Raw genomic sequence first — 26931 nt, forward strand, 5'->3', positions numbered from 1 at the left:
TTTTAAAAAAAGTCACATGATGAGATATACACTAGGATGTTTAATGAAAGAGACAGTAACAGGTGTCGATAAGGGTGTAGAGGAATTATGGGACCCTCATCTACTGGGGGTAGAAACAAAAAGAGGTGCAGTCAATGCAGAACACAGTTTGGTGCTTTCTCAGAAAGTGAAACATAGAATGCAATTCTGTATCCTTAAGAGAAATGAAACTCTATGTTCTCACAAAAACCTGTATGTGACTTCACAGCAGCGTTATTCATGATAGCCACAAAGTGGAAGCGATCCAGTGGGCACCAAGAAATGAACGAATAAAATATGTCAGCGTCATACAGTGGAAGCTCATCAGCCTCAAAAAGGAGTAAAGTCCTGATACAGGGCACAACGTGGACGAACCTACAAAACATTATGCAAAATACCTTATTTTGTATGGTTTATAAACTGTCCAGAATAGGTAAATGCTTAGAGACAGAAAGATTACTGGCGGCCAGCTTTGGAGGTGGGCATAGTGGTGAGATGGAGAATGGGGTGTCATGACTAACGAGTATCTGGGGTGTCTTCTTGGGTGATGAAATGTTTTAGAATTAAATAGCGATGTGGTTTCACAACTCTTTGAATATACTAAAAACCATGGCATTGTACATTTTAAAAGGTGAGTTCTTTGGTATGTGAATTATGTTTGAATTTTTGTTTTAATCAACCAATTTTGACTTATAAATGCTGGGTCTGGGTTCCCTATCATGGAGCGGTGACACAGGCTCTGCTGCTTCCTAGCTGTGTGATCTCAGCCAAGTCCTTTAATCTCTTGGTGTGGGGCACTTTGACCACATGTTCTTCCTCCATGCCCTCGCCTGGTGCAGCTACCTGCTCCCTAAAGAGGCAGCTCTGTCTTAGGTATGAGATCTTGGCTTTGCTTCCTACCCCCACAGGTCAGCCCCTCCATTAAAACTGCCCCCTCCCGGGCCTCCCCTGGTGGCGCAGCGGTTGAGCGCTGGGTTGTGAGGCTGCCCGCAGCTTCTGCAGTGCCAGTTCATTCCCTGGCCGCCAGCGAGGGTCCCACAAAAATAAATAAATAAATAGATAAATAAATGAATGAATGAATGAATAAGTGAATGAATGAATAAATAAACTGCCCCCTCCCTACTATGGGTGGGTTGGTGGTGGGTGTACCATGGTGGTCATGCCTGATGAGGGTATCCAAATATCACCTCAATTAAAAATAAATAAATTAATTTTAAAAAAAATAAGATTGAAGCAAAAAGTAAAAATAAAAATAAATAAAACTGCCCAAAGACGGGTCTCCTGGGATGGTGGTGGGGGTGGGGTGGGGTCAGAGCAGAGCTTCCTCCCAAACCATTTCCAATGTTTATTTGAAGAAATGAAAGTTAAATTGGCAGTGGTTTGTTCTAGAATTTGTAGTTAATGGAAGTGTCGGGGGCTTTGTAGCTCAAAGCCTTCCCATAGCGCATGTGTGTATTTTTTCAGGCATGTTCTTCTCTCTCTCACTTTCTGCCTTCTCCCACCTACCTCTCCCTCTCTGTGTCTTTCTCTCTTTTTAAGGGAAAGGAGAAGGGAAGCTGTGAGCCAAGAGGGTGGGCTCTGCAGTCTGCAAGCCCAATCCAAGCTGTTGTTTACACCGGCAACCTCACCAGCACAGCGGCGGCCCGACAGACCACACTCTGCTCAGGGCCCTCTTCTTTGGATCAGGACCAGGACCGGGGAGGGCTGAGGGTGGAGGCCAGACTGACACGCCCTCTCTCTTTCCATTCTGCCGTCAGGGCTGTGCCAGACCGTCAGGGCCTGTGGGCCGCTGCCTTCTTGGAAGTCCACCTCCTAATTGCAGGAGACGGGTGTCACAGATAGTGGTTTGTTCTCGCATGCGTAAGGCCTGCGGAAGCCCAGGCCATCATATGTTTTGCCCCAGTGTCCCGTTTTCACTAGGGCTTAAAGCTAAAGTAGATTTGTTTTATTTGAGCATGGGGCTTGCAAATGTTTAAGCACTTAACTCTGTCTTGGAACTCTAGAGATGAGCGAAGGAAAGAGGGCCATGAAAACATAGCTTTTCTTGACCTAGCCATCTCGTAAAGGGTTGCCACAGTCACAGATAAATCCTTCCTGGACCCCGAGAACCAGGTCGAGGAACAGAGTGCAGTGGGGGTTACAGATGAGAATGAGCCCAGTCGGCAGGGACAAGGCCCCTCCATCTAGTGGGCCCACCTGCCGGGCCCTGACCGAGCACACTGTGCAGTCTCACTCTTGTTCTTTGAAAGGAGGTGTTAGCCCATTTCACAGATGGGGAAACTGGGACTCAGAGGAGGTGTCTCTTGTCCGAGGCCACATGGCAAATAAGTGGTGCCGGCTCCACCTAACTAGTGACCACTGCACTGTTGGCAGGGGAGGCCCTGTGAAGAAGATGTCTTTGGGTCGAAAGAGGTTGGACAAAGACTGGGAACGTCACCAATGTTGAGGCTGCTGTCATAAACATGGCAGAACTCTGAAGGCGGGGCACCGAGCACCCTCTTTTCTATTGAACAAATCAGATGGACACAGCATGTCCCAGAGCTGTGCATGAGTCCTGGGCTCCCAGGTTTAATGGAAAAGAGATGTGGCACACTAGCCGAGGAAGGGCTAGGTTTACTCATGGGGACACAGGAAAACCGGAGGGCAGAGGAAGAATTGGATGAAATAAGGACTTTGTAGTAGTTGGGGCTGCACTGAGCACTCTTAGAGGACCTCATGAGTTTGTCCCAGGCACCATTTCCTCAGATGACCTCTGCAAGGATTGCATGGTCAGCTGGCATGCTGGGTGTTGGGGAGTGAGGACAGATAAGGCACTGGCAGCGTATTGTAGATGGATCACAGGTAAACATGAACAGGGTTGGAGGCTTTGTGGTTTCTCTAGTCCCTTCCAGCCTTGGCTGCATAAATATATGTGGTAATCTGGCTTATTTCAGGGAGTGGTGTGGGAGAAGTCTAGTTTGTGTTTGTGTCTGTGTTTTAATAAAGCAGTGGGACCGAGAAATTATCTCCTAAACTTCATCAAGGGGGTTAAAAGATTTTGATTCTTTCTCATCTTTGCCATCTGGCTGGTGGCTTGGAGGGCTTGGGGGTGGGGGTGGATGGTAAGATTTCCGAGGTGACATATTGCTTCAGCCTGGGTGTAATTGGGGACGTGCTGATCAGTCACTGATTTGAGTAATGAGACTGAAGCTGCCGTGCACTCACCCAGGCCCACCACCTTGGAAGTGTGACCCCTCCCAGGGGCCCGAGCTACAGAATAGAGGTGACAGGGCCAGAACAGGGCCACCCAGGCAGAAACAGCCTGTGGACAGATAAGGTTAATCCGCTCAGGACTTGAGTGAGAATGTGGGGGGGTGGGGGGTGTTGGCAGCAGTCTCTGCGTGTAGTGATGATTGGGGAGGGGGGATGTAAATAGAGCTGGGGCGCTTCAAATAAAGAAGTGAGAAAAGACTGAGGGGAACAGGATTGCAGAGCAAAGCAGCAGCGATCCTCTCCCTACCCCCCCCCACCCCCTTCATCAGCTGTGCTGCTCAAATCCAGAAAAGATCCAGCCCAGCTGTCTGGGAAGGACTTCCTCGAGCTGCCTCTTCTCTGGCCTGTTGCCAAGGCAGCTTCATTGGGGAGGGCCCAGGAAAGGGGTTCTGCCCCCAACAGGCTGATTCACTATTTCCACTGGGTCCGAGCCACCTTGGTGGGCAGATCACACGCCAGCCTCATAAACTCACTCTCCGCTTGTCCGTGTGACGTTTATAGCCCCATGGGGAGCTGGCTTTTTAATGAGCCTAATTTGAGACTGTAAGTAGGAGTTTGTAAAACAAACAACGAGGGACTCCGGCCAAAGCCCAGAGTTGCAGCTTAAGCACACAGGGTCACACAGAGCTCTACAGACAGTCCGAGACCCCGCTGCTTGCAGGGCAGCCGGACAAAGCTGCTCCCCAAGAAAAGGCGTGCCTTCCAGGAAGCTTGTTGCATGCACAGTCTTAACCCCGGAAACCCATGGAGATGTCAGAAAGAGATATTCCCACTTTAGTGGAAAGCACCAGAGCGTCCTGGCTTTACCAGTGGAGGAAAGGACCCCAATGGGAGTGGGCTTGTGTGCAAGTCAGGGTGAGATGTCAGTGGACCAGAAGGCATCAGTGCTTCCCCACCTCCCCGGCCCCCCAAAAGACACCCCAGAGCCAGCCCTACATAGGAGGCCTCTGAGAGTGAGTCTATAATCCAGACACCTGTGAGGGAACTCCTTCTCTTCCTTAGCTTTAATTCCATTTGCAAGAACTGGTTTTCAAATTAAGAATGGGGGCCTCCCTGGGGGTGCAAGGGGTTAAGTCTCAGCACTATCAAGCTGTCACAGCCACTGCAGCACGAGTTCCATCCCCGGCCAGGAGCTACCCACGTGGTACAGCAGACTTCCCCTGTCTTGCCCGCTGCTCCCCTCAGCCGTGTATTTAGTAGACCTGCCTGTTCTGCTCCCCACTCTGCCACTCCCCCACACACATACACATCTCTGGCCTGCACCCCAGCTCTTATATGCATAAATAATATTTAAAAAAATAAGAATGGGAGGGAGGAGGCAGGTATCTGGTGGGACATCCCCTCTCTATAAATGGTCCAGAAGAGGAGGAGGTCCCTCACCTCCCCCATCGCTGCTGAGGGCTGGGTTTGAGGCCTCTCTTCAGAGCTAGAGGTCTGGATTGGATGTAACTCAGGGGCCTTACTCCCCCCAAAATCGTAATACAGGGGTCCCTCCTGACTCACCCAAAATGCCAGCAATAGGTGAGTCTCTAGATGGCGCCTGCCTCAGCCACTAAGAGTAGTGATGAGAAACAACATCTGGGAAGACAGCCATGAGACGCTGCTAAGAGGGGGAGGTCATTCAAGTCATTCCTTTTCTAAAATTGAAAGTACATATATGGACACTCAAGCATCTGTGCATATTCGGAAGTCTGAAAGACTGTCAAACCATAATGTCAGTGGTGGTTATCGCTGCATAGTAAGACTATGGTGAATTGTGTTCCCCTCTTTTTGACTCTGCATTTTAAAGGCAAACTGTAAGTGAAGATCTACAAATACTCAGCTGGCCGCAGCTGGGAAGGGAACTTCCAACCCTTATTTTGGAGCTGAATGAGGGCTGGAATGGATGTTGCTAACCCAGGCCCTCCAGGAGCTTGGCTTCCCAGGCCAGAACCATTCTGTTGTCAGCAGTCCGAGGGGCCATTCCACGGCCAGGTGGGGTGGATGGGGGCTGTGAGCAGTCGTCTGCAGCCTCCATGAAGATGTTGAGGCCTTGAGCGCAGGGAAGTGGCTTTCTCATCAGATTTTCCATCCGATTTCATTTGAAGAAAGGGTTTCATGGTTTAAAATATCTTTTTGAATAAAGGTTTACAGAAACCTGATGTAGTAGAGAGAGAGCTTCATCTGCAAGTTACAGAAAACCCAATTATTAGGGTGTGAATTGTATCCCTCCCAAATTCAAAATTTATACCTGGAAGTCCTAACCCTCAATACCTCAGAACGTGACTGCACTGGGAGGTAATGAAGGCAAATGAGGTTGTCTGAGGGGTTAGGGGGTACTAATCCAGTATGACTCGTGTCGTTTTAAGCTAAGACTCGACACAGAGGGGAGATGCCATCTGCCAGCCAAGGAGAGAGGCCTCACAAGTAACCTACTTTGCCAACCCCTTACTCACAGACTTCTAGCCTCCAGAATTGTGAGAGTAAATTTCTATAGTCTAAACCTCCTGGCTTCTGTCATTTCCTTCTAGAGCTCCAGAAAATGAACATACTTAACAATAAGGGGGGGGGGGGGTGTCTTTTTTTTTTTAATATATAACAAGAAGGTCAAGGGCTGCAGTTGCAGTTTCTGTGGTGGTTCACTGCTCCATGAGACCAGACCCTTTCTACCCTCTGCTCTGCCATCCTAAGCAGGTTGCCTCTGATCTTGCTCTTGTGCCTTCATGCAGACCCTTTCCACTGCAGTGCCGTGGGAACTGGGCCCGGGCTCCGGCCTGGACAGCACATGTTCTGCCTCCTGGTTGCACAACGGCTGCTGCTGCACCTTCTTCCAATCATGTGTCACATTCACGGCAGTAAGAAGAGCGAAGGTCCTTCCACCCAGCCCAACAGCCTGTCCTCTTAGATCAGGGAAAGCATCATTCCAGACCCCAGAAGCTTTGCATTGATGTTTCATTATCCAAAACTATGTTGCACATCTGTAAGGGACCCTGGGAAGGGGTCCCCCGTGGCTCATCTTGCATAGTCATTCCGGACAGAATTGGGGTTCTGTTTGCCAGGAAGGAGGAGTGGCGCTGGACACGTCATTGGGAGGCCCAGCATAGTTTCAAGCATCAGTTTTTGTGTATCTTAGCAGAGAGAGAGCTTGGTGTCCCTCAAGATCCTGGGAGTGACACAGGGAAGTTTGAGATGGGCCCATCTGGGAGTGAGCATTCTGCAGGGACTTCCTTTCCATAAATGACCTTCCTTCCCTGTGCCGCCTCCACACCCTGCAACCCACATTGTCTCATTTTGCTCAGCTGCAAGATGGCCAGCAACCGTGCTTCTCAGAAAGTCTGTAAAATCCCCTCGGAGTTCTTGGAGTAAGTGGGGGCTTTCTGAAACATCCTGTTATTTTTTCCTCCCTTGCTGGTGACCACATATGGACAGAGCCCTCTCTTTAGACTCCTTTTAGGCTTTTAGTACCAGTGACAGACCCCTCCACTAGTATTTTATCATAGTGCATTGGAGTTCTTTGTCTACGCGTTTCTCTCCCCTAGGAACCCGGGCCTTACCGTTGTATTCCCAGCGCCATGTTCAAGGTAATTAATAGGCAAGTGAGGGACTTTAAATAAGTAAATTAATGATGCTGAAATTTCCCTGGCCTGTTCAGATACTTCAAATTTGAAGCCATCAGTTAACCATGGACAATTTCCAGGGCCTTAAAGAATTCTCTGTCTATAGGGGGTGGTTCACTGCCTGCAAGCAACCCTTTCTGGGAGGAGGGGCCGGGAGGTATGTGTGTATATGCTGTGAGTGTCCCCAGCACACCTAGCTCTGGCTTGTCCTTCTTCTGGCCCAGATTTGAGGTAGGTATTATAAAAATACTGTTCTTTGTGATCCGCTGTTTTGAGCCATGAAGGCTAATGGGTTGAAATCTGCTACGTGCTTAACATTGCTTCAGGAGTGTCACCAATTTTAAAGGTAGTCAGATGTCGTTTTCACTTACTTGGGCTTAAGAATTAATGCATCTTAGTTCTAAAATACATATATTATGTGCTTTCTTGAACTAAGATACCCAGGCAGAGGCCTGGGTGGATTTTTGGAGTATGAATCCCACTGGCAAAGAAGGTGTTATCAGCCAGCAGTGGGGCTACCCTCCATCCTTTTCTCCTGCTGCTGCCTGATTTACCTGTCTAAATGTGCCTGGGACCTCAGTGCTCAGCTGTTCACCCCCTAAATCCCTCCTGTGGGTCCTCATTGCCCTCAGGACAGAGTCCAAGCTCCTTGGACCCTAGCATCTGCCACCCTCCACGCTGGCCGCTCGCCCAGGCCAGTCACATTTGACCCATTACCCCAGCTACCCCCCAGTCTCTCCAAGGGGCTCTGGGTTAGCACAGGGGTCAGCAAGTCTGGCCCAGGCCACAGCTGACCTGCTGCCTGTTCCTGTATGACTGGCAAGCTAAGAATGAGTTATACATTTTCCGATGGTTGCTAAAAATTTTAAGGAATATTTCACGACTTGGGAAGATCCTATGAAATTCAAATCACACTGTCCCTGGAACAGAGCCACACTGACTTGTTTACATATTATCTTTGCACTCTGCCCTGGCAGAGTAGAGTAGCTGTGACAGAGACCACCCGGACCACAAAGCCAAAAATATTTAGTCTCGGACACTTTACAGAAAACGTTTACTGACCACCCTGGCTTCGTTGTCTTTCCAAGGCTGGTAGCAAGAGGGCAGTGACCCCCGCTGGCCACCTCCCAGGCTGCCCCAAAGAAACACAGTCTAAGTACAAGTAACGTGCTTGTTCTACACACACAGTTGCATGACAAGCCCTGTAGGGCCCCTCTCCAACCTATCACTGTCCCTGTACTTTCCAGTCAGGCTTTTCCTCTACTCAAAAGATCCGTCCACTTCCTCCTCCAGACTGATACCTTCTCAGCATTAGCTGAGATGTCCTTCCTCCAAGAAGCCGTCCTTGGCCACTCGACTGGGTCCTCGGCCTTACAGACCCTTCCTCTGGCCGCCTCGTGCTGACTTTAGCTGTGTGCACACAAGATAGACTTGGCTGCTAATCTGGCTTTCCCCGCTCACTGGACTGCAAACCAAGGAGGTGGGGACCCTGTCTCATTCACTTTTATGTCCCCAGAGCATAGCTGCTTCTGGCACATTCTTAGGTCATCAATAAACAGTTGTTGAATAAATGAGTGAGAAGCTGAATGCAGACTAAATGACCCATCTGTGGAGGGTCACGAATAAGAATATTCCCAATTACTACATGTATGTATCTGGCATTTTGCTGAGTGCTTACTTACTTGACCTCTTTAAATCCTCCCAACAGCCCTATAAGTTAGGAACTATTGCTAGACCTGTTGCACGGATGAGCAAATTGAGGCTCAGAGAGGTTAAGTAACTAAACCAAGGTCACACAGATAATAAGAGGCAGAGCTGGGATTTGAGCCCTCGTTCTCTAACTCATGCTATCAAGTCATTTGGATCATCTACTTCCTTTGGAAGCCAATGGAAGCAGGTTATTTTTACTAGAAGGACTCTAGCATGGTAAATTTCTGACTAGTGCACTCATGTTCTATTAATATTTTGCACATTTTCCCTGTACCTTGTAATATTTGCTGCTTTTTTTTTTTTTTTAATCCCAGGGAGTGACTTGTGCTCGTACTGTGTGCTCTGGGTCATTTACCTTTCTCCTCCCCTCTGGACTTAGGGACTTGGCCTGCTCCTTTCTTTCCCGCTAGCACCACTGCTCCAGGGACAGACATGCAGCTGAGAAATCATTTATGGCACTGTCTTGGCCTCCTCTTCGACCCCCCTCACCAATGCTGTACCCCTGTCCCAACATTGGTGAAGCTCCTTTCCCATGGTGGTGCTTTTGGCCAAGTGACAGGAGACTTTCCCTAGCTCTGCCTGTCGTCGGACAAAGATTACTAAGTCGTGTCTGTCTGTCTGTCTGTCTCTCTCTCTCTCCATCTCTCCCCTCACTGTACCAGTGATCAGTGATGCCCTGGACTCTTGGGAATTGGTGTGCTCACCCACCATGGGAGTGGACAGCATTGAACAAAGGACCATGGTCATGTGGATTTTTCCAACACTCATGACTCTGGGTCATACAGTTCTTGATGTGTTACATCAACTCTTTGGAGAGAGGCCACCCAGAATCTCTTAAAAAATATTCTACACACCACGGAGACCTTTTTCCACAGGAAAAAGCTGCCTAGTTCACATGTGCGACTTATGCTCCACACTGCCCAGTGTTGTGACTATTACTGGTTATTCCAGAGTTCACCTTTAGGTTTAATTTCCTGAAATTGATCTACGTGGTTACTCTGGCTTTAGTTTACTCTCTTGCAAAGAAGAGAAACGTCAGTGAACAGATTGAGTCTTATTAGGTTTTTGTCTCCCTTTCTTCCCACCCCCAAATTAAGCAGCAGGGCATGATCTCTGCTAGTTTGTTCTCTCTCAGTCACCCACCGTTCTCTGGGTCTGTGACAGAACCAGTTTGTGCCCTCATGAAACCAAGTGTCAAAGTGCCAGTGAGCCAGGGTTCTTGGTGGAAATTCTGGGGTTGCCCTCATTGCTTTCTTGGGCTGTGAGTGTTTTTTGATTGTCCTTCTTTTCCCCTTAAATCCTCACCTCGCCCGGACCACCCCTGAGAATAGGGTGGCTGACCCTAAGGGAGAGGTCAGAAGTGCTGTGCCAGCTAAATGGGTGAGGCAGCCCCCAGGCCGATGCCCCTAGCAGGCCCAAGGCTGTCAAGAATTCCAAAGGGAAATGAATCCCAGCCCAGAATCCGTGGTAACATTTGCTTTTTTACCATCTTTTTAATGAGAATTGGAGGTGCTGGCAATGAGCATGTTGTACTTCAGCAGCCTTTGATCCTTCTCTGGCCTCTCTGGCCCCAGCTCCCTGGGCAGCCCTCAGCGTGCATTCTTATTCACCGTTTAATACTCAGCTCCCGGCCCTTTGGGTCTGACCTAATGCAGAAGGCCACCGCTGGCCACTGGTGTTCTGATAACTTAGCCACGCTGTGGTCTTAACCAGAGCCTGATGGACTTGCCTTTACTTTTAAGAAGGAGGGCGAGGTGCAGTGCTGATCAGACTGGTGCAGACGGTGGTGACCACTGCGGGCCCAAGTGTTGGACAGGCTGATGCTCACCTCTGCCATTTTCGAGCTTTAGGGCCTTAGCCAAGTGACCTGCCCCATCAGAACCGCAGTTAGACTAGGGTCTAACCCACTGCCAGGGTCCTCGTGTGGGTTCAAAGCCGGCTCACCCCACCCCTGGTGTAGAGTACTACCGAGTACACAGACGCAGTCTCCCTTCATTGTCAGCCCTATCCCCGCTCCCCAAACTCCCCCCATCTTTCCTCTCCTTGTCTCCCAACATTTTCTCCTCACTTGAACTCTTGGGCCTCACTGTAATAGGGTTCTGTCTTCAGATGGGTTCTAGCCAAGCACTGTTTTGAGTTTTCGATTATTCTTGATGAATCAATTTTACACAGATGACCGACAACTCATTGGTCAAGCACATTTCATTTCACTTTCAGGGTTTCCCTCCTATTTCCTTCATCTCCCCCTTGCTTTAGTAACCCCTGCCCCCCTCCCAGCACTGTGAATTTAGAATGTCAAGGCCACTAATAACGTTTTTTTTAGTTCTCTCTCCTTAAGTCCCATTTGGGTCTCTCTGGAAAATACTCATGCTTCAAGTTTTCAGCACTTGGTTTCAGTGTGACTAATGTACAACAACTGGACATTAAACATACTATATATAAAATTCCAGCTCAGAGAATGGAAACACTTTTTTAAAAAATAAAGTGGGTTGGATTATGTGGGCTCTTTGGAAGTCGTTCAGTGGGGCAATATAATTTTTATTTTCAGAAGCTTATGGATTGAACCCCACCCAAGCTTTCAGCTCCTAAGAAAACTGGCAGAGGACGCCCTGCTGAGTTCCTCACTAGGGCAGTAAAAGAGTAATCCTCTGTGTCCCGGCTTTCATTTTAAAGAAACAGGAGACAGGCGGCGGCCTTTGCTGCCTCCACACACGAGCTTCCCTGAGTCTGGCAGACAGCGTCCGGGGCAAGTGGGGGGGCGTGGGGGGGACTGGAGGAGGCAGGGGTGGAGGTGGTGCTACACACACGGCTGGGACAGGCACCTGGGCCCACCTTAGTCACAGTGCCCCACGAGTCTGGGGGAGCTCTGGGGATGGGTTGCTGAGTTGGCAAGGTTGTGTTGCCAACAGTCTCGACAGCTTTTTTATGACTGATCAGAAAAGCTGAGCTGGAATATCCAGTTTCCACCAAAAAATGGCCTCTTCTTTAAATTTAATATTGTGGGGATGGTGGGGGCTGCTGTGAAGCTGTGGGGGCAATTCAACCATGGAGAGCAGGAATAACAGAATCTATTTGTTCCCACTGTTGACAAGTCTGAATTCAATGGTGGAATGAAGTGGGGGCAATGTTTTGAGGGGCACACACATGGGCCAGTTGGAGTGGCTCTCCCCCTGGAGACGACTTGAGAAGCCGCTTAATTGACCCCCATGTTTTGTAGAGAAGAGAATCTAATCCCGTCTGATTTGGCTTGTGGGCTAAGCCCTGCTTCTGAAAAACCCTCGCACCCTAAGTCTGTCCACCCAGTGTGCAGTCCATCTGCTCTGGCTTGGTGCTTACGTGGGGGATGCAGTGCCTCTGCAAGCTGACCCCAGGTTGAATTCCTAACAGGCAACCCCAACTCGGAGTCACCTTTCCCAGCCTCTGCAACAGGCTTCCCACCTGAGGCAAGGGCGCCCTCTCTGTGCGCTGGCGGAAAGGCCCAGGGAGAGAAGGAAGCCTGCTGCTTTTGCAAACCCAAGGCTGGAGCAGAGCCAAGTGACCGGCACTCTGCAAACAGCTTAGAGAAACCGGGATCAGGTGTGCGTAGGCTTCTTCGCTCAGCTGACTTCCTGTGAGGTGTTGGGAATTCCCCATTTACTAGAATCATTTTCCTCCATACATTGCAAAAAGAGGGGCATAGCATTTATTCTGAAATATAGAAAGGAGTTCGGACTTCACGAGAGCAGGGGGAGCCCCTTGAAGAGAACAAAGCCAGAGTTGTGAGAGCAGAGTAAGGGATATTGGGGGTGGGGTAAAGCTAGAGGCAAGCACCACCACCCCCTCACCCCAGGAGGCTGCTGCGGTGTCCACTGAGGGGAGATGGTGGTCTAACTAGGATCAGAGCAGTGGCAGATTTTTGAGCTGTTAAGGTACTAAAAGCAGCAAGGCTTGGGGGCTGAGTGGATGTGGGGTGGAGGGAGAGCTGATAACGATGACTCATAGGTCTGTTCTTGGGCAACCGGTGGATGTGGGGCTGTGCTCAGAGAGGGATGGTGGAGGCGGTGGTGGCAGCTTTGGGGAATGAGATAATGAGTCGGAGATTCAGGGGTTGGGCAATCAGATTGAGAAAAATTGAGTGATGGAAGATTAAGGTTCTGTGTGTAGATTGAGAAACAGGGAAACTTCACATGCAGTCAGAGCACATTGGAGGGGAGCGTTGTTTCCACAGAAATACTGACTTTACAGAAGAGGAAGCAAGGATCACTCCATCATGCTTCACTCTGCTTCACACTCAACAGTACAGTTCAGCTCACTTCCCAGTAACGTTCTGAGCGATGCATGTGGGTTTTCTCTGTAACTCTACAGAGTCCACCAGGGACTGACTTAGGGCCTCCTTACTCACGAAGAAGTGAAGCATCCCGGTGGGCTTGCTTTTCCATCATGACTGAAATAAACAATTTTTCGTAAGGATTTTACTAAATGGCAAAAAGAGAGATGCCATCTCTTTCATTTCCTTGAAAATCCCTTTCTCCAGAATGACCTTGCCCCTGGCCCAGATCATAAAGCTGGAAATTTGTGTGGGGAAAAGAAGGTGTTGAGAAAACGTAGGGCAAATATTTTCCATCTCCAATGAGAACTGCTTATGTAGGAGAAAAAAGAATTTTGGATTGACGTAAAGAAGGTTTTCTTAAGGGGCACATTGGGAAGAGTTGCTGTAGAGCTGTGTTCTGGAAAGATCAGAGGGACTAGGGGAGACAGCCTTCCATCTGCAGAGTTTCGTGGGAGGCCTCCAGGGACTCTTGGTAGGAGGTGCCTGGAAACCCATTAAAAGGAAAGTGATATTTCTGGATCTTACTTTATATTTCCTCCTATCAAACCCCAGGCCCAAAGACAACAGAACCCTCCTTCTCGCAAATATACTGAAGGACAAGGTGGCCAAGTTAGAGAGCCATTTAGTTTCAACAGCTTGAGATCAAGAAATTGAAATTCTATCCCCAGTTTTTTGTTTCCAACTCTCAACAACCAAGTCACTCAACTTGTGGGATCAAGTCACTCAACTTGTGGGATCCCTTTGGTTTTCTCATGGGTGTAAGATGGCTGCAAAGTGAATGTCCTGATGTCTTGGGGGTCACATAAGAGCATGTACAGTTGTCACAGTGCCCATAGTTAGCCCTCAGTACAGGTCAGATCTGGCTGTTGCTGCTGAAGAAATTCCCTACCCCCCTGGCTGGGGGAGTAATTGCTCACTATTAAAAAAAGTCTCTTAAAAGCAAAAGGTATTTTGTCAAGGTTGCAATGCTATCAATGAGCATTATTAGTAATAGTTTCATAATTACTTTTGCCATAGTGTTAAGTGAAAGTCCCTTTGGGTGGGTGATGACTGGAAATGGGCACTGTTATTAATGGATCTGCCAGCTCCTGTTACTAGATCTATTGACATAATATTCCTTTCTGGGAATCCTTTGACAAATCAGCTGAATTTCCTATTCCCTGGCCCCAAGCACTGTAAATTTGATCCACATGTCCCCATGTTGTTTCCGTAGATTAATAATGGAGAAAAGAGTCTGCCCAGGACTCGTGGATATGCATGGGAGTGCTCCCAACTGTTGGGCTTTCTGTGGGTTTTAGCTTATAGTGGGGTGGGGGAGAGGAGCGTTCTCTCTTTTGTTTGACTCATTTTCATACTCAGAGCCAACTCTTCCTAATGTGTTTGGGTACTCAGCTGTCAAGGAGAGTTTCTGCTTTGGGGAACAGGGCCCTCAGTAGGGGAAGGGGAGCCAGCCGGAGGAGGGCCCAGTCACGCCCTCCATTTCTTCCTCCTCCCACTGGAAACATTGAGGAAGTGCTCTGATGCTGTGCTTTGCTGAGTCAGCACCAGATGCAATGGGAGAACCTCTGCCCTCCTGGAGGGACCGCAGAGAGGGTTGGGGGGCAGAGCAGAGAGGCAGCATGGAGGCGGTTGGGTCAAGAGAAGGGCAGGCCGTGCGGGCAGAACTGACTGTCAGCTGAGCCTCCAAAGTGGTCAGAGAAGAAGGACTGCCCAAGGGTATTTGCCCCAAGAAATAGAAGCAACCTAGGCTCAATAGGGGAGGAAGGGATTCAGGGGTAACTGACTCAGGCCAGCCCTGGGTTCACCCCATTGGTGTGCTGGTGGATCTGGCTTACAGAGGGGCAAGTTTGCATGTTCTAGAGCCCCCTCAGACTCGAGTTTGAATCCTAGCTCTGCCACTTAGTTGAACAAGATGCTCGAACTCTGAATGTCAGTTCCCCAAACTCTAAAATGGACTCAGCTGTGCCCACGTTGTTGAAAGAAGAAACGAGATGCTGTAAATACAGCCAACATTGTCAACACAGTGAAAATGATAGTGACAGCAACCCCCAGAGCACTTAGTCTAAGCCACCCACCTGTCATCCCACAGTTCAGTCAGCTCTCATTATCTGCCCTCAGCACATGAGGAATCTGAGGCTCAGACACGTCAAGTCAGTTGCCCAAACTCACCCACTGGCTAAGTGACAGAGCCAGAATTATGAACCCAAATTTCCAGCTCCAAGGCCCTAGCTGCACTGCTCGGTGCACACTATGACTGCTGTTATCTGTGGTACGTCTATGTTCAGGACAGGAGGTTCTGACCCAGGTCCAGCCAGGGATCTGTGCCAGAGCCCCTGGGGCTCTCCAGGGATCTCAAAAAATTTCAAGAGAGCTCCCTCAAAGTGACGACTAAGATTACTGTGGGTGTTATTCTTTGCATGGGGGGATGGAGAGTTGGACAAAGACGTATCTATCCAACAAACAGCAGTGACACAAGTTGGGAGGCTCTGTGGACACATGCTCTTAAGAACCAACATGTAATTTAAGTCAGTCTGATTTTGCCTTTCTGGTGCTTCCTACGAAGCCACGCCATGAGGTGAAGACACAGACAGGCTGTCACCCTCTGGGATTGAATCTCACAGCTCTGCTCCTCTGTCATCAATGTGCTAATGAAAAACACTAATTGGACTTGGACAGTGGTTGGGCTGTATCCCTTTCTTGGGGCACAGAAGGCAGCACCCCTTTCTCCACGGTGTCTCCCAGCCCCCTGCTTGGCTGAAAGAAGGAAAGGGGCATTGGAGGACGTGAGAGGACTCTGAGGTGATGCTGCCTTTTGGGTGCATGGGGTAGACCTTTGCACCCCCGAGCTTCACAGAGACAATGCTGGTCTCTGTGTCACGCCCACATCCTGAATGTAGCACAATGCCTGCCAGCCAGGCGCACTGTAATCGCCAGTGAATGAGGAAGTAGAGGAAGGAATGAATTCCTCTGTGGCCCCTGAGCCTCTGTAGACCAGTTGCTCTTGCAGCTCCAAGAAAGCATGCTCTCCACTTGCTGAAAATGACATCCGCAGCTGGGCCTCGCCTCATTCTGCCCCGTAGTACCATCCACAGTGAAAAGTCCACTCACAGCAGAACCTTGAGACCTGCCCCTGACCCCCAGGAGAAGGAGGGCAGGACTGATACCCGAGGATCTTGGCTTCCTTCTTGAGGTGACCTGTCTGCCTTGTCTCCACACAGGTGTCCTGTCCCTCCCCGCATACTTCAGTCCCTACAACGGCAGGTCGCTGGGCCACGACGAGCGAGCCGATGCCTACGCTCAGCTGGAGCTCCGGACCCTGGAGCAGTCCCTGCTGGCCACCTGTGTGGGGAGCATCTCAGAGCTGAGTAAGTGCGGCCTCCACGTCTCGCTGATTGGATGGGAAAAGCAGGCAGGAGCTCACCCTCTGGATTCTGGCCTCCTTCTTCTTCATACTTCTTGCCTTCTCTGAAAGCCAGATCCTTCTAGGCTGGAGTTGGCACACCTATATGGTCTGGCCACATGTGGACTCAATCACACACAAATCTGAATTTCTGGTTTCTCTTGAAAAGTCAGATCATCTGGTGACACTACCCCCGGTTCCTCCCTGGCAGAGATGTGGAAGCTAAGTAGCCACCAAGTGGACAGTACCTATTCCCTGCTTTGTCACAAACCTTGTCACTTTTTAAAAATCTGAATTCAGTTTAATTTCTAGCTTTCAAGTGTGAAAAGACTGGCTTTACAGAAGCGAAGTTAGAAATAAGCAGTGAGTCAAAATACATGTTTCTCTTTCATTTTATTTTAGAAACAAGAAACACCTCTCTGTGTTCATGAATTAGGAACCCTCAAGGCAGAGGGTCCACTGGAGAGCACTTAGGTTTTGTTTTGCATTCTATCATTTTCTTTGCTAGAAATACGACTTTAATTGAAATAACATTTCATTGCATTCTAACATTACCTACGTTTCAGGCGTGCCTCATTACATGCCTTGTTATCTTATAGTTGTCTCAAATATTTGTTTTATTTTACCTGTCTTAACTACAGACTCTGACTTGACTGGTTGTAACCAGTATTCTTTCTGGAAAGAAAAATCCCTCCTGAAACCCCACCAGAGAAAAAGGAAAATGAGAAACAGCCGCTCTGGCTGAAGGAGGGGTGAGCAGGACCTCAGGACCCTGGAGCACTCTTGGAGACCTTTTGGTCCAGGTCATTACTGTTTGATAGCAGTTTCAAAAGCGTGCGCTTGGAGGCAACAAAGTCCACGCATCTCCTGATCGCTCCCTCTTGTACTTCAGTTACGCACAGTCTTCCTCCTCAGCTGTCCCTCTCTGTCCTGCTTGCCAGTGGAGGGAGTGACACAACCCAAGTCACAGCACTCAGTACAGAGCCAGATGGAGCTCCCCTCCACGCCGGCCTTTTCCATTTGTGATTTCTTTGAGTTTTCTGGTCCCTGAACTATGATTGACAAGCCTTTGTGTTTCTTCAGGACATAACTTCCTTCTTTCCTCCCTGAATTCTTCCTCCTTCCTTGGTCAGGAAGTGAAGGTGCTGGTTCAAGGTCACAGAGCACATTGGTAATGGGACAGGGAGAGAAAAGGAACTTCCTGCTCTCTGTCCCTGGGAGCATTGCAGCAGCCTGGGCCGTGACTGGCGCCGGTGGCAGGCATGGCTGTGTGATGTGGTCTCCACCCCTGACGAGTGTGCATGGTGCACATTCTGTCTTTGGTGAACCCTCTGCCTTGAGGACAGGGAGAGATGCACTCAGCCCTTGGGCCACTGGAGAGCACTTAGCTTTTGTTTTGCATTCTGAACATTAAGTGAGCACTGACTTGTGCAAGGCACCGTGCACAGCACTTTCTTTGCACAATCTCATTTACTCCTCAGAAGAACCAGGCCAGGTGTGTTCTGAGAAGGAAACCAAGGTTTAGAGAAGAAGATTTTTCCCTAAGTCAGGTCACCACTACTGAGCAGAATGAGGGCTTCACTCCGGAGGTGTCTGGCTCTAGAGGCCTCACTCTTAATTGCTTAGGACCAGGGGGCTTTCTTCACACTGTAAGCAGTCCAGCCCACCAGCTCTCAGGGCAGATGGGGGCGAGCCTGGAGTCTGAGTCTGCCGTCCCACGGCTGCCTCCTGCCCATTACGGTCCAGTCTGGCACAGAGCAGTGCTAAAACTCCCCTAAGAGAAAGAACTTGTCATCATTCTGTCCTTACCATTCAGCCCAGGGACCAAGTTCTATTAAGTCTACCTCTAAACTAAAACCATTCCAAGTTTTAATTTGCTCCTTTCAACATCACCTCTCCTACTCACTCAGCCCAAACTGGGGCCATCTGAAACACACATTGAGTTATGTCAACTCATTTGCTCACTCGGTGAAACCCGGACTCCTCATCATAACCCATGATCCAATATATAATCTGACTTTATTCCCTACTACTCTTTTCTGGTTGACTGTACTCGAGCCAGCCCAACTTTCTGACTTGGTGCCTCCTACCCCAGGGCCTTTGCACTAGTAGTTCCTCTCCCTGTGACCTTCCCCTTTCATACACTTGTCCTTCACTTTATTCAAGTCTCTGGTCCAATGGCACCTTCTTAGACAGACCTTCCCTGAGCACCCCCTCTTACTCCTTTGTCTCCCCTCTCACAGCTTTGGTTTGTTCAAAGCACTAATTACCACTTGACATTTATCATATATTTACTTGCAAATAGTTGTCAACTCTCCTACCTAGACTATCCACTTCATGAGAATAGACTTTCTCTGTCTTGTCCCCTGCTCTGTGTGTCCCCACAATTACAACAGTGGAACCTGATGCTGCGTGTATGTATATTAGTGGGAATAAGTTCTTTATTTCTCCTTCAACTCCTACAACTGTCTTTATTTGGATAAAATAGAATTGATATAATGCAGAGATACCAGTTACCATAAAAGATAACTAAAACCTATTCTTATTCTGTATATTGGCCTCACAAAATTGAGTTTTCTGTCTATTTTTTTTTAAGATTTATTTTATTTATGCATACAAGAGCTGGGGTACAGGCCAGAGATGCGGGGGGGTGAGAGGACTCACCAGAGACAGAGTGGGGAACAGAACAGGCAGACTGACCGAAGTACACTGCTAAGGGGAGCAGCAGATGAGACAGGAGAGGTCTGCTGCGCCATGTGGGTTGTTCCCTGGCCGGTCAGGGATCGAACTCGTGCTGCAGAGGTTGCTATTGCTTCATAGTGCTGTGCTTTACCCCTTGCGCCACTAGGGAGGTCCTCTGTCTAATTTTTTTAAAAAGATTTACTTATGTATACAAGAGCTGGAGTGTAGGCCAGAGGTGCAGGGGGCATGAGCGGATTCACCAGAGACAGAGTGGGGAACAGAACAGGTAGACTGAAGTACACTGCTGAGGGGAGTAGCGGGCGAGGCAGGAGAGGTCTGCTGCACCCTGTGGGTAGCTCCCTGGCTGGGGATCAAAGTCATGTTACAGTGACTGCAGAAAGCTTGGTAGTGCTGAGACTTAACCCCCACTAGGGAGGCCCCAGTTGTCTGTCTAATTTTTGACAGACATTGGGAAAGAGCTCCCTAATATTTAAAAAAAATACCTTTTGTTTTACAAGATTTTAGGACTTCTACTTGTTGCCCTGATGTTATAAATATTTGGTTTGGGAAACTGCATTTGTTAAGGGAATATAAGTTCTTCTTCCAATGTTTGCTTCTAAAACCCACCTAAGCTGCATCTACCTCCTGACCTACCACCTGTCAGGGAAAAAACATCTCATGCTATCTTCCCACGGAAGACCCAGGTGCCATGTTGCCCCAGCACTCTCACTCTGAAACCAGGGCTGTGCTAACCCAGTGGGAAGAAGGGAGGACACAAAGGTGGAGCAGATACTGCAAGTTTTCTCTCCCAGACTAAAGAGCTTAATGAGGCTAATGATACTTGGCACTGAGCCCCCTGCACCCAAGAGCTCTCCCCAGGCTTGACGTGCATTAGCTCCCTGCACCTCTTCAAGACCAGCCTGCCAGGCTGGTTAATAAGTTTCATTCTTGTATCAGGTCCAGCTGCCCAGGGAGCTTGGGCCTTTTCCTTTTCTCTGTCCCTCTCTACCCATGAAAATGTAAAGGGAGGGAATAAGAAATAAACAAAACACTTCTTTTAGGGGCCTCCCTGGTGGTGCAAGGGGTTAAGCATCACTATGAAGCAGTCCGCAGCCTCTGCAGCACAAGCTTGATCCCCCATCCCCAGTCGGCCAGGGAGTGGCCCACATGGCACAGCAGACTCCCTGACTCTCTGGCTGCTCCCCTCAGCAGTGTATTCCAGTCAGTCCACCTGTTCTGCTCCCCACTCTGTTTCTGGTGAATCCTCTCACCCCCACCCCATCTCTGACCTGTACCTCAGCTCTTGTATGCATAAATAAATAAATCTTTAAAAAAAAAAAAAAAAAACACTTCTTTTAAAGGTAGCCAGATGGCATAGGCCTCATTGTGAAGAGAGTGCTAAATTCCAGACTCTCGCCTGCTGTTTTTATTTGATGGCTCATAATGAGGGTAGGCCAGACCAGAGTGAAACCTGTAGTACCTCTCTAACCGAGGCTCTCAGGATTAACAAGCAGAGAGGGCCTGTTTTTCCATGCCTTGTGGGTGTTTCTGGGCTTCAGACTGAGCTTTCATTGAGCTTAGAATCAACTGATTCTAAAGCACAAGAATATTCCAGAAGCAGCTCTGAGTGCCCACCTTTGTAAGCCAAATGCACAGCCCAGTCTGAGCCATGGCCTCTCAAAAACTAACTGTGGTGACAGGCCAGAGATTACCACTCCACCCCTTCATTACAGACTGAAATTGTTACAAAATACAAAGAAAGAAAAATGAAAATCTAGAAAAATAGAGTAAAAGATATGTAAGATGCAAACCATTTTGTTTTAAGATTGATTGATTGATTGATTGATTTATACAAGCACTGGGTACAGTCAGAAGCGTGGGAGGGTGAGAGAATTCACCAGAGCCAGAGTGGAGAGCAGAACAGGCAGAAGGATCAAAGTACACTGCTGAGGGGAGCAGCGGGCAGCAGGACAGGTCTGTGCGCCACGTGGTACCCTCCCCGGTGGCCGGGGATCGAACCAGCATTGCAGAGGCTGCAGGCAGCTTCGCAACCCAGCGCTCAACCACTGCGCCACTGGGGAGGCCCACAAACCATTTTTTAATTAAACAAAATCACTCTGTCAGATTGCTCTGTCAAATTTTATTTTTTTTAATTTTTTTAAAGATTTATTTATGCATACAAGACTGGGGTACAGGCCAGAGGTGTGGGCTGAGAGGATTCACCAGAGACAGAGTGGGGAGCAGAACAGGCAGACTGACTGAAATACACTGCTGAGGGGAGCAGCGGGTGCGACAGGAGAGGTCTGCTGCGCCATGTGGGGAGCTCCCTGGCCAGCCAGGGATAGAACTCATGCTGCAGAGCCTGTGGATAGCTTCACAGTGCTGTGCTTAATTCCTTGTGCCACCAAGGAGGCCCTTTGTCAAATTTTAAAACTGACTCTCAATTTCTGAAGTAACCTTGTTGTACAGCCTCACCATTCACAGATTTGTCCGCAGTTCCCAGACCACGAGTGGTGCAGTAGCAGACATTTGGGACACAGGACCCCACTTCAAGTTCTGTCTGGTTCACTTACTACGATAGTTAAGCAACTGGGATAAATCACTTAATTCCCATGAACCTGTTTCCTTGTCCACAAACTGGGAATACCTCCCTTGTACATGGTTGGAAAGATTCAATGAGATTTTGTCTCTTTTCACATCTCTCACCAAGCCTGGAAAACATAGGTGGCAGGGAGGGAAACGACCTTGGGAGGACATCCAAAGAGTGGCTTTCTTGGGCCGTAAAGGAGGCGGCATAGCGTGTAAGGTGGCAGGTGGCTGACCAGAGACTGGCTGCTGGGCTTAGAGCAAGGCTGCAGGACCTCTGTCTCCAGCTGCACTCTGCTGCCTTCCTGCTTCCCCAGGCCTTCCAGGAGGCCGCCCTCCATTCCTAGTTTCCCCTTAGGGAGCTCCAAGGAGGTGCTTCCATTCATATACATATATATATTTTACATCATTGTTCATTTTTAAACATTGTTTGCTTCCCCCACCCCTGCCTCAGGTGTAGTTCCCTGCGCTGCTCCCTCCCTGCCTCCGACCCCTCTCCCTCTTCTTCCCCTGCAGGATGTCTCTGGTTTATAATTGTCCATCTTTATTTTGTTGTGTTGTGTTGTGTTGTGTACTGTTATTATTTTTTTCCCCCGATGCCTTATTTGGTTCCCCTATATCCCTCCTGTAAGTGAAACCATCCACTATTTTTTTTTCCTTCTGACTTATTTCACTGAGCATAATTCCTTCTAGCTCCCTCCATGTTGCTGCGAATGGCATTAGCTTACCTTTTTTTGATTGCTGAATAGTATTCCATTGTGTATATACACTTCCTTCTTGATTGTCTTGCCTGCATTCTGGCAGCAAAATGTGCTGCCAAGGGGTTCTGCCGACAACAATGAAACAATCACAGGTAATTGGTGATAAAGACTTCTGCCTTGTCAAGCCTTTGAAATGATACTTCAACAAGATCTCTCTTTGATGCTGTCTCAGACTCTGACTTCTCTTGTGTGGTCCTGCCAAATATCAGGACCTTTAGACCTGGCGAAACAGGAGCCAGGTTTCAGCTCATTGCCGCCAACTTAGCTGTATAACTAGCTGCTGCTAGGCAGGTTGACCTGGGGGTTGTTTGTTCCAGTTTCTACCACCCAGGAGCCCAAGGGCAGGGCTGGGATCTGGTGTTTCAGGGCTGGGAATGTTCCCATCCTGCAAATGTGGGGCAGCACTGACTGTAGGCAGAGGCCCTGGAAGGAAGAGCAGCGCAGAAGGTGGCCAGTAGGCTAGAGGAATATCCTTAATAGGACGGTAATCACAATGGCATGGTAGCCTTTGCCAAGCGCCTGCTCTACACCAACCATTTTAGTGCTTTCCATTTATTATTTTGGATCCTCAATAACTTTAGGTTAGACACTATTATTTCCATTTTACAGATGAGGTAACTAGGGCTCTGACAAGTAACTCACCTGAGGCCCAGGTTGGTGGTAGCAGAACCCCAATCTCAGGCCAGCCTGATGTGGCTCTGGAGTCCACACTGTTTCTGATTCCCTGGTGACTCAAACCTGAGAAGACATTAGATCCACCAAGGGAACTTTTACAAAACACAGATGCCCAGGTGTGCTACCGCAGAACAATGAAATCAGTCAGGGGATGGGAGCCAGGCATCTGTGGCCACTCGCCTCCTCCCTTCTGACCCGGGGTCCTCGGGCTGCAGGCGGAGCAGAGCTGGCCGTCAGAGAGGAGGGCAGACGGGTGGGGCCGTGGAGGACGCTTTCCCAGCCATATCCAATTCCGGGGCTGTTCCTGACTGCTCAGAAGCCAGATGCCATCACTGTGGCCAGCACAGAAGACCCTGGAAGCTAGTGAGCTCAAGTCAAGCTGTATTTTAAAATGAAATGAAGGCGGAAGGCCAGTTCGTCACTCTCTAAATGTTTCTGAGTACCTGTTGTGCAGCAGACTCTGGCCTGGGCACAGGGCCCTGTGGAACAGAGGACCAGGCTCACAGAAGCCTGTGTCTAAGGCCGAGTAATTGCATAAATGAATGACTGGATTCATCAGTGAATGCCACTTCACTGGCCAAATCAAACTGCTCAGTTCTCCTGTTATAGAGCAACCCCGATATTAAACGGGTTCCTGGCTGTGGGTCCTCACCCGCGCGCTTTAAAGGGACTTATGAATACTCTACTACAGACACACACAAAAGGGTTAATAAAAGGTTTATTTACAAGAGGAAAGGAAATAAGGAAAATGTACAACTCAGGGAGAAAATAGGGAAATAAAGTCTTTAATGTGTCCTACCCGATCCGACGACCTGGAAACCCAAAGTCACTCCCAGAGCTGGCCGGACGCTCCGCGCTGGCCGAGAGCCCAAAAATGGAGAGCCCCCAAAGCCCACGTGTCTGCCTTTTGTATCCACCTGGCTGCTTAACCCCACCCTCAGGTCCCAGCCACCTTCCCTTTGGTGGGGATGGGATTTGGAGTTCCCAGTGGCTTTGGCTTTGGCCTGGGGTGGGGGTGGAGTCCACAAAGCCTGTATGGAATTTGCTTTGGGACAGCCTTTTCCCCCTAACACTCCCACCTCATTTCCCATACTCCGCCATGCCCAGAGGCTTTCTCTGAAAGAGACTATCTGTAAGGAAACTGACTACGGGGGTGGCCCCCTGAGTTCTCAGGCCTAAGGAGGATGGAAGGCGCCACTTTGCCCACAACAAGGGGCTTGCAGGTGTCTGCAGCCGCTTCACCCATCCTTTCTCAGCATTGTGGCCTTACACAATGATGGGCTGCTTCCTGCCCGGCTGGTGGGATGTTGAAAAGACAACTTGGACAGAAACACAGCGCAGGATATGGGGGCCTGAGGACCCACAGACTTCAGTAGGGCGGGCTGCAGCCAGGTCTCGGGTCAGGTCATGGACTCTGGAGTCAAACAGGCCTGGTTCAAGTTTGGTGGACAGATTGGATTGCCTTTTGACTACCAAATCTGGACTCTAGCATTTATTCAGCCACAGACCTTGGCTGGTTCATGTTTGTGCATCACAGAGGTACACAACTACCCCATGACGGGGAGACACCTGGTCAGTAAATGTTTCCCAGATAAGCCTCGTTTCTTCATCTGTAAAGTGGGAATCGCACTCAGCCCCTAGCATTGTAAGGATTCCTTAAACCCTGTGTCTAGAGTGGAGCACTAGGCGCACGGGGAGCACGCAGTGCAAGATGGGGAGGGCGTGGAGGTGCCTTCTCTGCTGCAGGACCGGGAGCTTTTGCCCAAGACCGCGCGGGAGTTACCACAGCCTGGTTATTAGAGGCTGGGAGAAGAGGCCCAGAGAGATTCCCTTGGCCAGAGCCAGAGAAAAACCCATGCGGTGGCAGAGAGAATGAGGATGTTGAAAAAGAAACCACATTAGCATAAGTTCTGAAGGCGCTGGGCTCAGCCAAGTGTTTAATTCAGTGGTTAAGGCAAGACTAGAAGTGAAAGGGAAACTAAATTGCTATTGTGTGTCTAGGTGACAGTTGCCACCTCCGCCTGTTGGTTCCAGGGTAAACAGTAATTATGCACATAGGCAAAGAGCTGTCTCTTTGCTAGGAGTATCCTTGGAAGAATGCAGGCTCTGAACTCACTTTGTTTTCTCTTTGTCTTCCCACCTTCCGCTGCAGGTGACCTGGTCTCCCGGGCCATGCACCACATGCAGGGGCGCCACCCTCTGTGCCCCGGCTCCAGCCCCGCCCGCCAGCCCCGCCAGTCTCCACAACCCATCACCTGGTCCCCTGATGCCCTCCACACGCTCTACTACTTCCTGCGGTGTCCACAGATGGAGTCCATGGAGAACCCCAACTTGGACCCCCCGAGAATGGCCCTGAACAATGAACGGTAGGAGTCTTCCTTGGGCCGTACACATGGTACCAAATGTGCGTTGACTGACTGACTGACTGACTGACTGACTGACTGCCATGGTGAGAGAAGAGCCCCCAGTAGCCAGCCTGCCTGTGAGGAAGCAGCTGACCTGGGGGATAGAAGCAGGCTAGGTAGGAATTGAGAAAGGTGAAGGACTCTCCCCCCGCACCCCCACCCCGCTGATGAAACATGGGGTTATTGAGACTCAGAATGTGAACGTTGATCCCTGTCTTGGTCTTGCCAGATCTGACCCTCACTAGCTGAGCTTTCTAAAACCCAGTTGTTTCTTCATAAAATGAGGTGATAGTGAGACTCAAGTGAGCTAGTGCTCTGCGAAAAAGCAATTAGAACAGTCTGGGTGGTCACTGGCCCTCCGTCTGTGGTAGCTGACACCTCCTTTGATGACAATGATGTCAGTTATCATCATTTTTGTGGGGGATCTTAGGCATGTCTTGTCCTGTCCCCTCCTTTTACAGGTGAGAACGTCATGACTCTGGTAGATTATTTGATCTCCAGAAGTTTAGTCGTTGAATGGCCCCAGGGTTAAGGCTTCCTGACTCCCTTCTAGTATTTTCTCTGTAGACACTTAGCCCAGAGCAGAGCTGCTAAGAACAGATGTATAGTTGTGCACTGCACAAAGGGACTCAGTGAAGGGCAGGTGCAAAGGTAGCTGTCAGCACCTTCTAACTTATTAAAATCAGCCTTATAAAAACATGGGAAGCCTTGCAGACTTTGGGAGCTGGGAATGCAGGGGCCCAGGTGGCGGGTAGCAAGTGGCTCCTCTGGCATCACGAACCTTGAGTTCTTCGGGCAGGTTCTGCACCTCCCAGCCTCATCCTCCTGGGCTATACACGTGGAGGCAATGATGAAGCGTTGTCAGGGTTCCATAACAGCAGTCACATATCTGAGCCTTTGTGGTGTGCAGGGCGCTGCCTGAGCATCTGCCCGTGCATATGCATCAAACGCACACACTCTGGGAAATAGGTGCTCCGCTCAGCCACATCTTACAGATAAGTAAGTGGAGGCCCAGAGAGGTTTGGTGATTGCCAAGGCCACATAGGCTCCACTCATAACCCCTCTAACTATCTGGTATTACAAAAGATGTGAAGCCATAGGGACGCAGCACACACGTGTATAGTTCCCGGTGAATGCTACCACTGCTGTTGCTGCTAGGGTCACCCTTAGGTCATCATTGCGGTCTTCTTCTGGGAAACAGTAAACATTTTTTTTTAAAGATTTATTTATTTATTTATACAAGCACTGGGTACAGTCAGAAGCGTGGGAGGGTGAGAGAATTCACCAGAGCCAGAGCGGGGAACAGAACAGGCAGACTCACGAAATACACTGCTGAGGGGAGCAGCGGGCGGCAGGAGAGGTCTGCGCCATGTAGGACCCTCGCCAGCGGCTGGGAATCGAACCGGCGCTGCAGAGGCTGCAGGCAGCTTCACAGCCCAGCGCTCAACCACTGCACCACCAGGGGAGGCCCCAAAATTTCAGATTTGGACACTAAAAGGACAACAGCCTGAAAACACCCTGGCCAGCAGACAGCTCT

The 26931-nt window shown here is 49.4% G+C and overlaps 1 protein-coding gene across 1 annotated transcript in view; it reads left to right on the plus strand.

Moving 5' to 3' along the window:
- The window catches only part of ABTB2 (ankyrin repeat and BTB domain containing 2), a gene marked incomplete at both ends in the record, with an annotated part of 157120 nt that overhangs the window by 99968 nt on the left and 30221 nt on the right, over positions 1 to 26931 (plus strand). Inside the window, 2 exons of the mRNA XM_084247455.1 lie at positions 16104 to 16250; positions 25142 to 25355. Coding sequence (XP_084103581.1) covers positions 16104 to 16250; positions 25142 to 25355 — 361 coding nt within the window. The remainder of the gene's footprint in view (positions 1 to 16103; positions 16251 to 25141; positions 25356 to 26931) is intronic.

The sequence above is a fragment of the Talpa europaea genome (assembly GCF_964194135.1).
Source record: "Talpa europaea genome assembly, chromosome: 1".
NCBI lineage: Eukaryota > Metazoa > Chordata > Mammalia > Eulipotyphla > Talpidae > Talpa > Talpa europaea.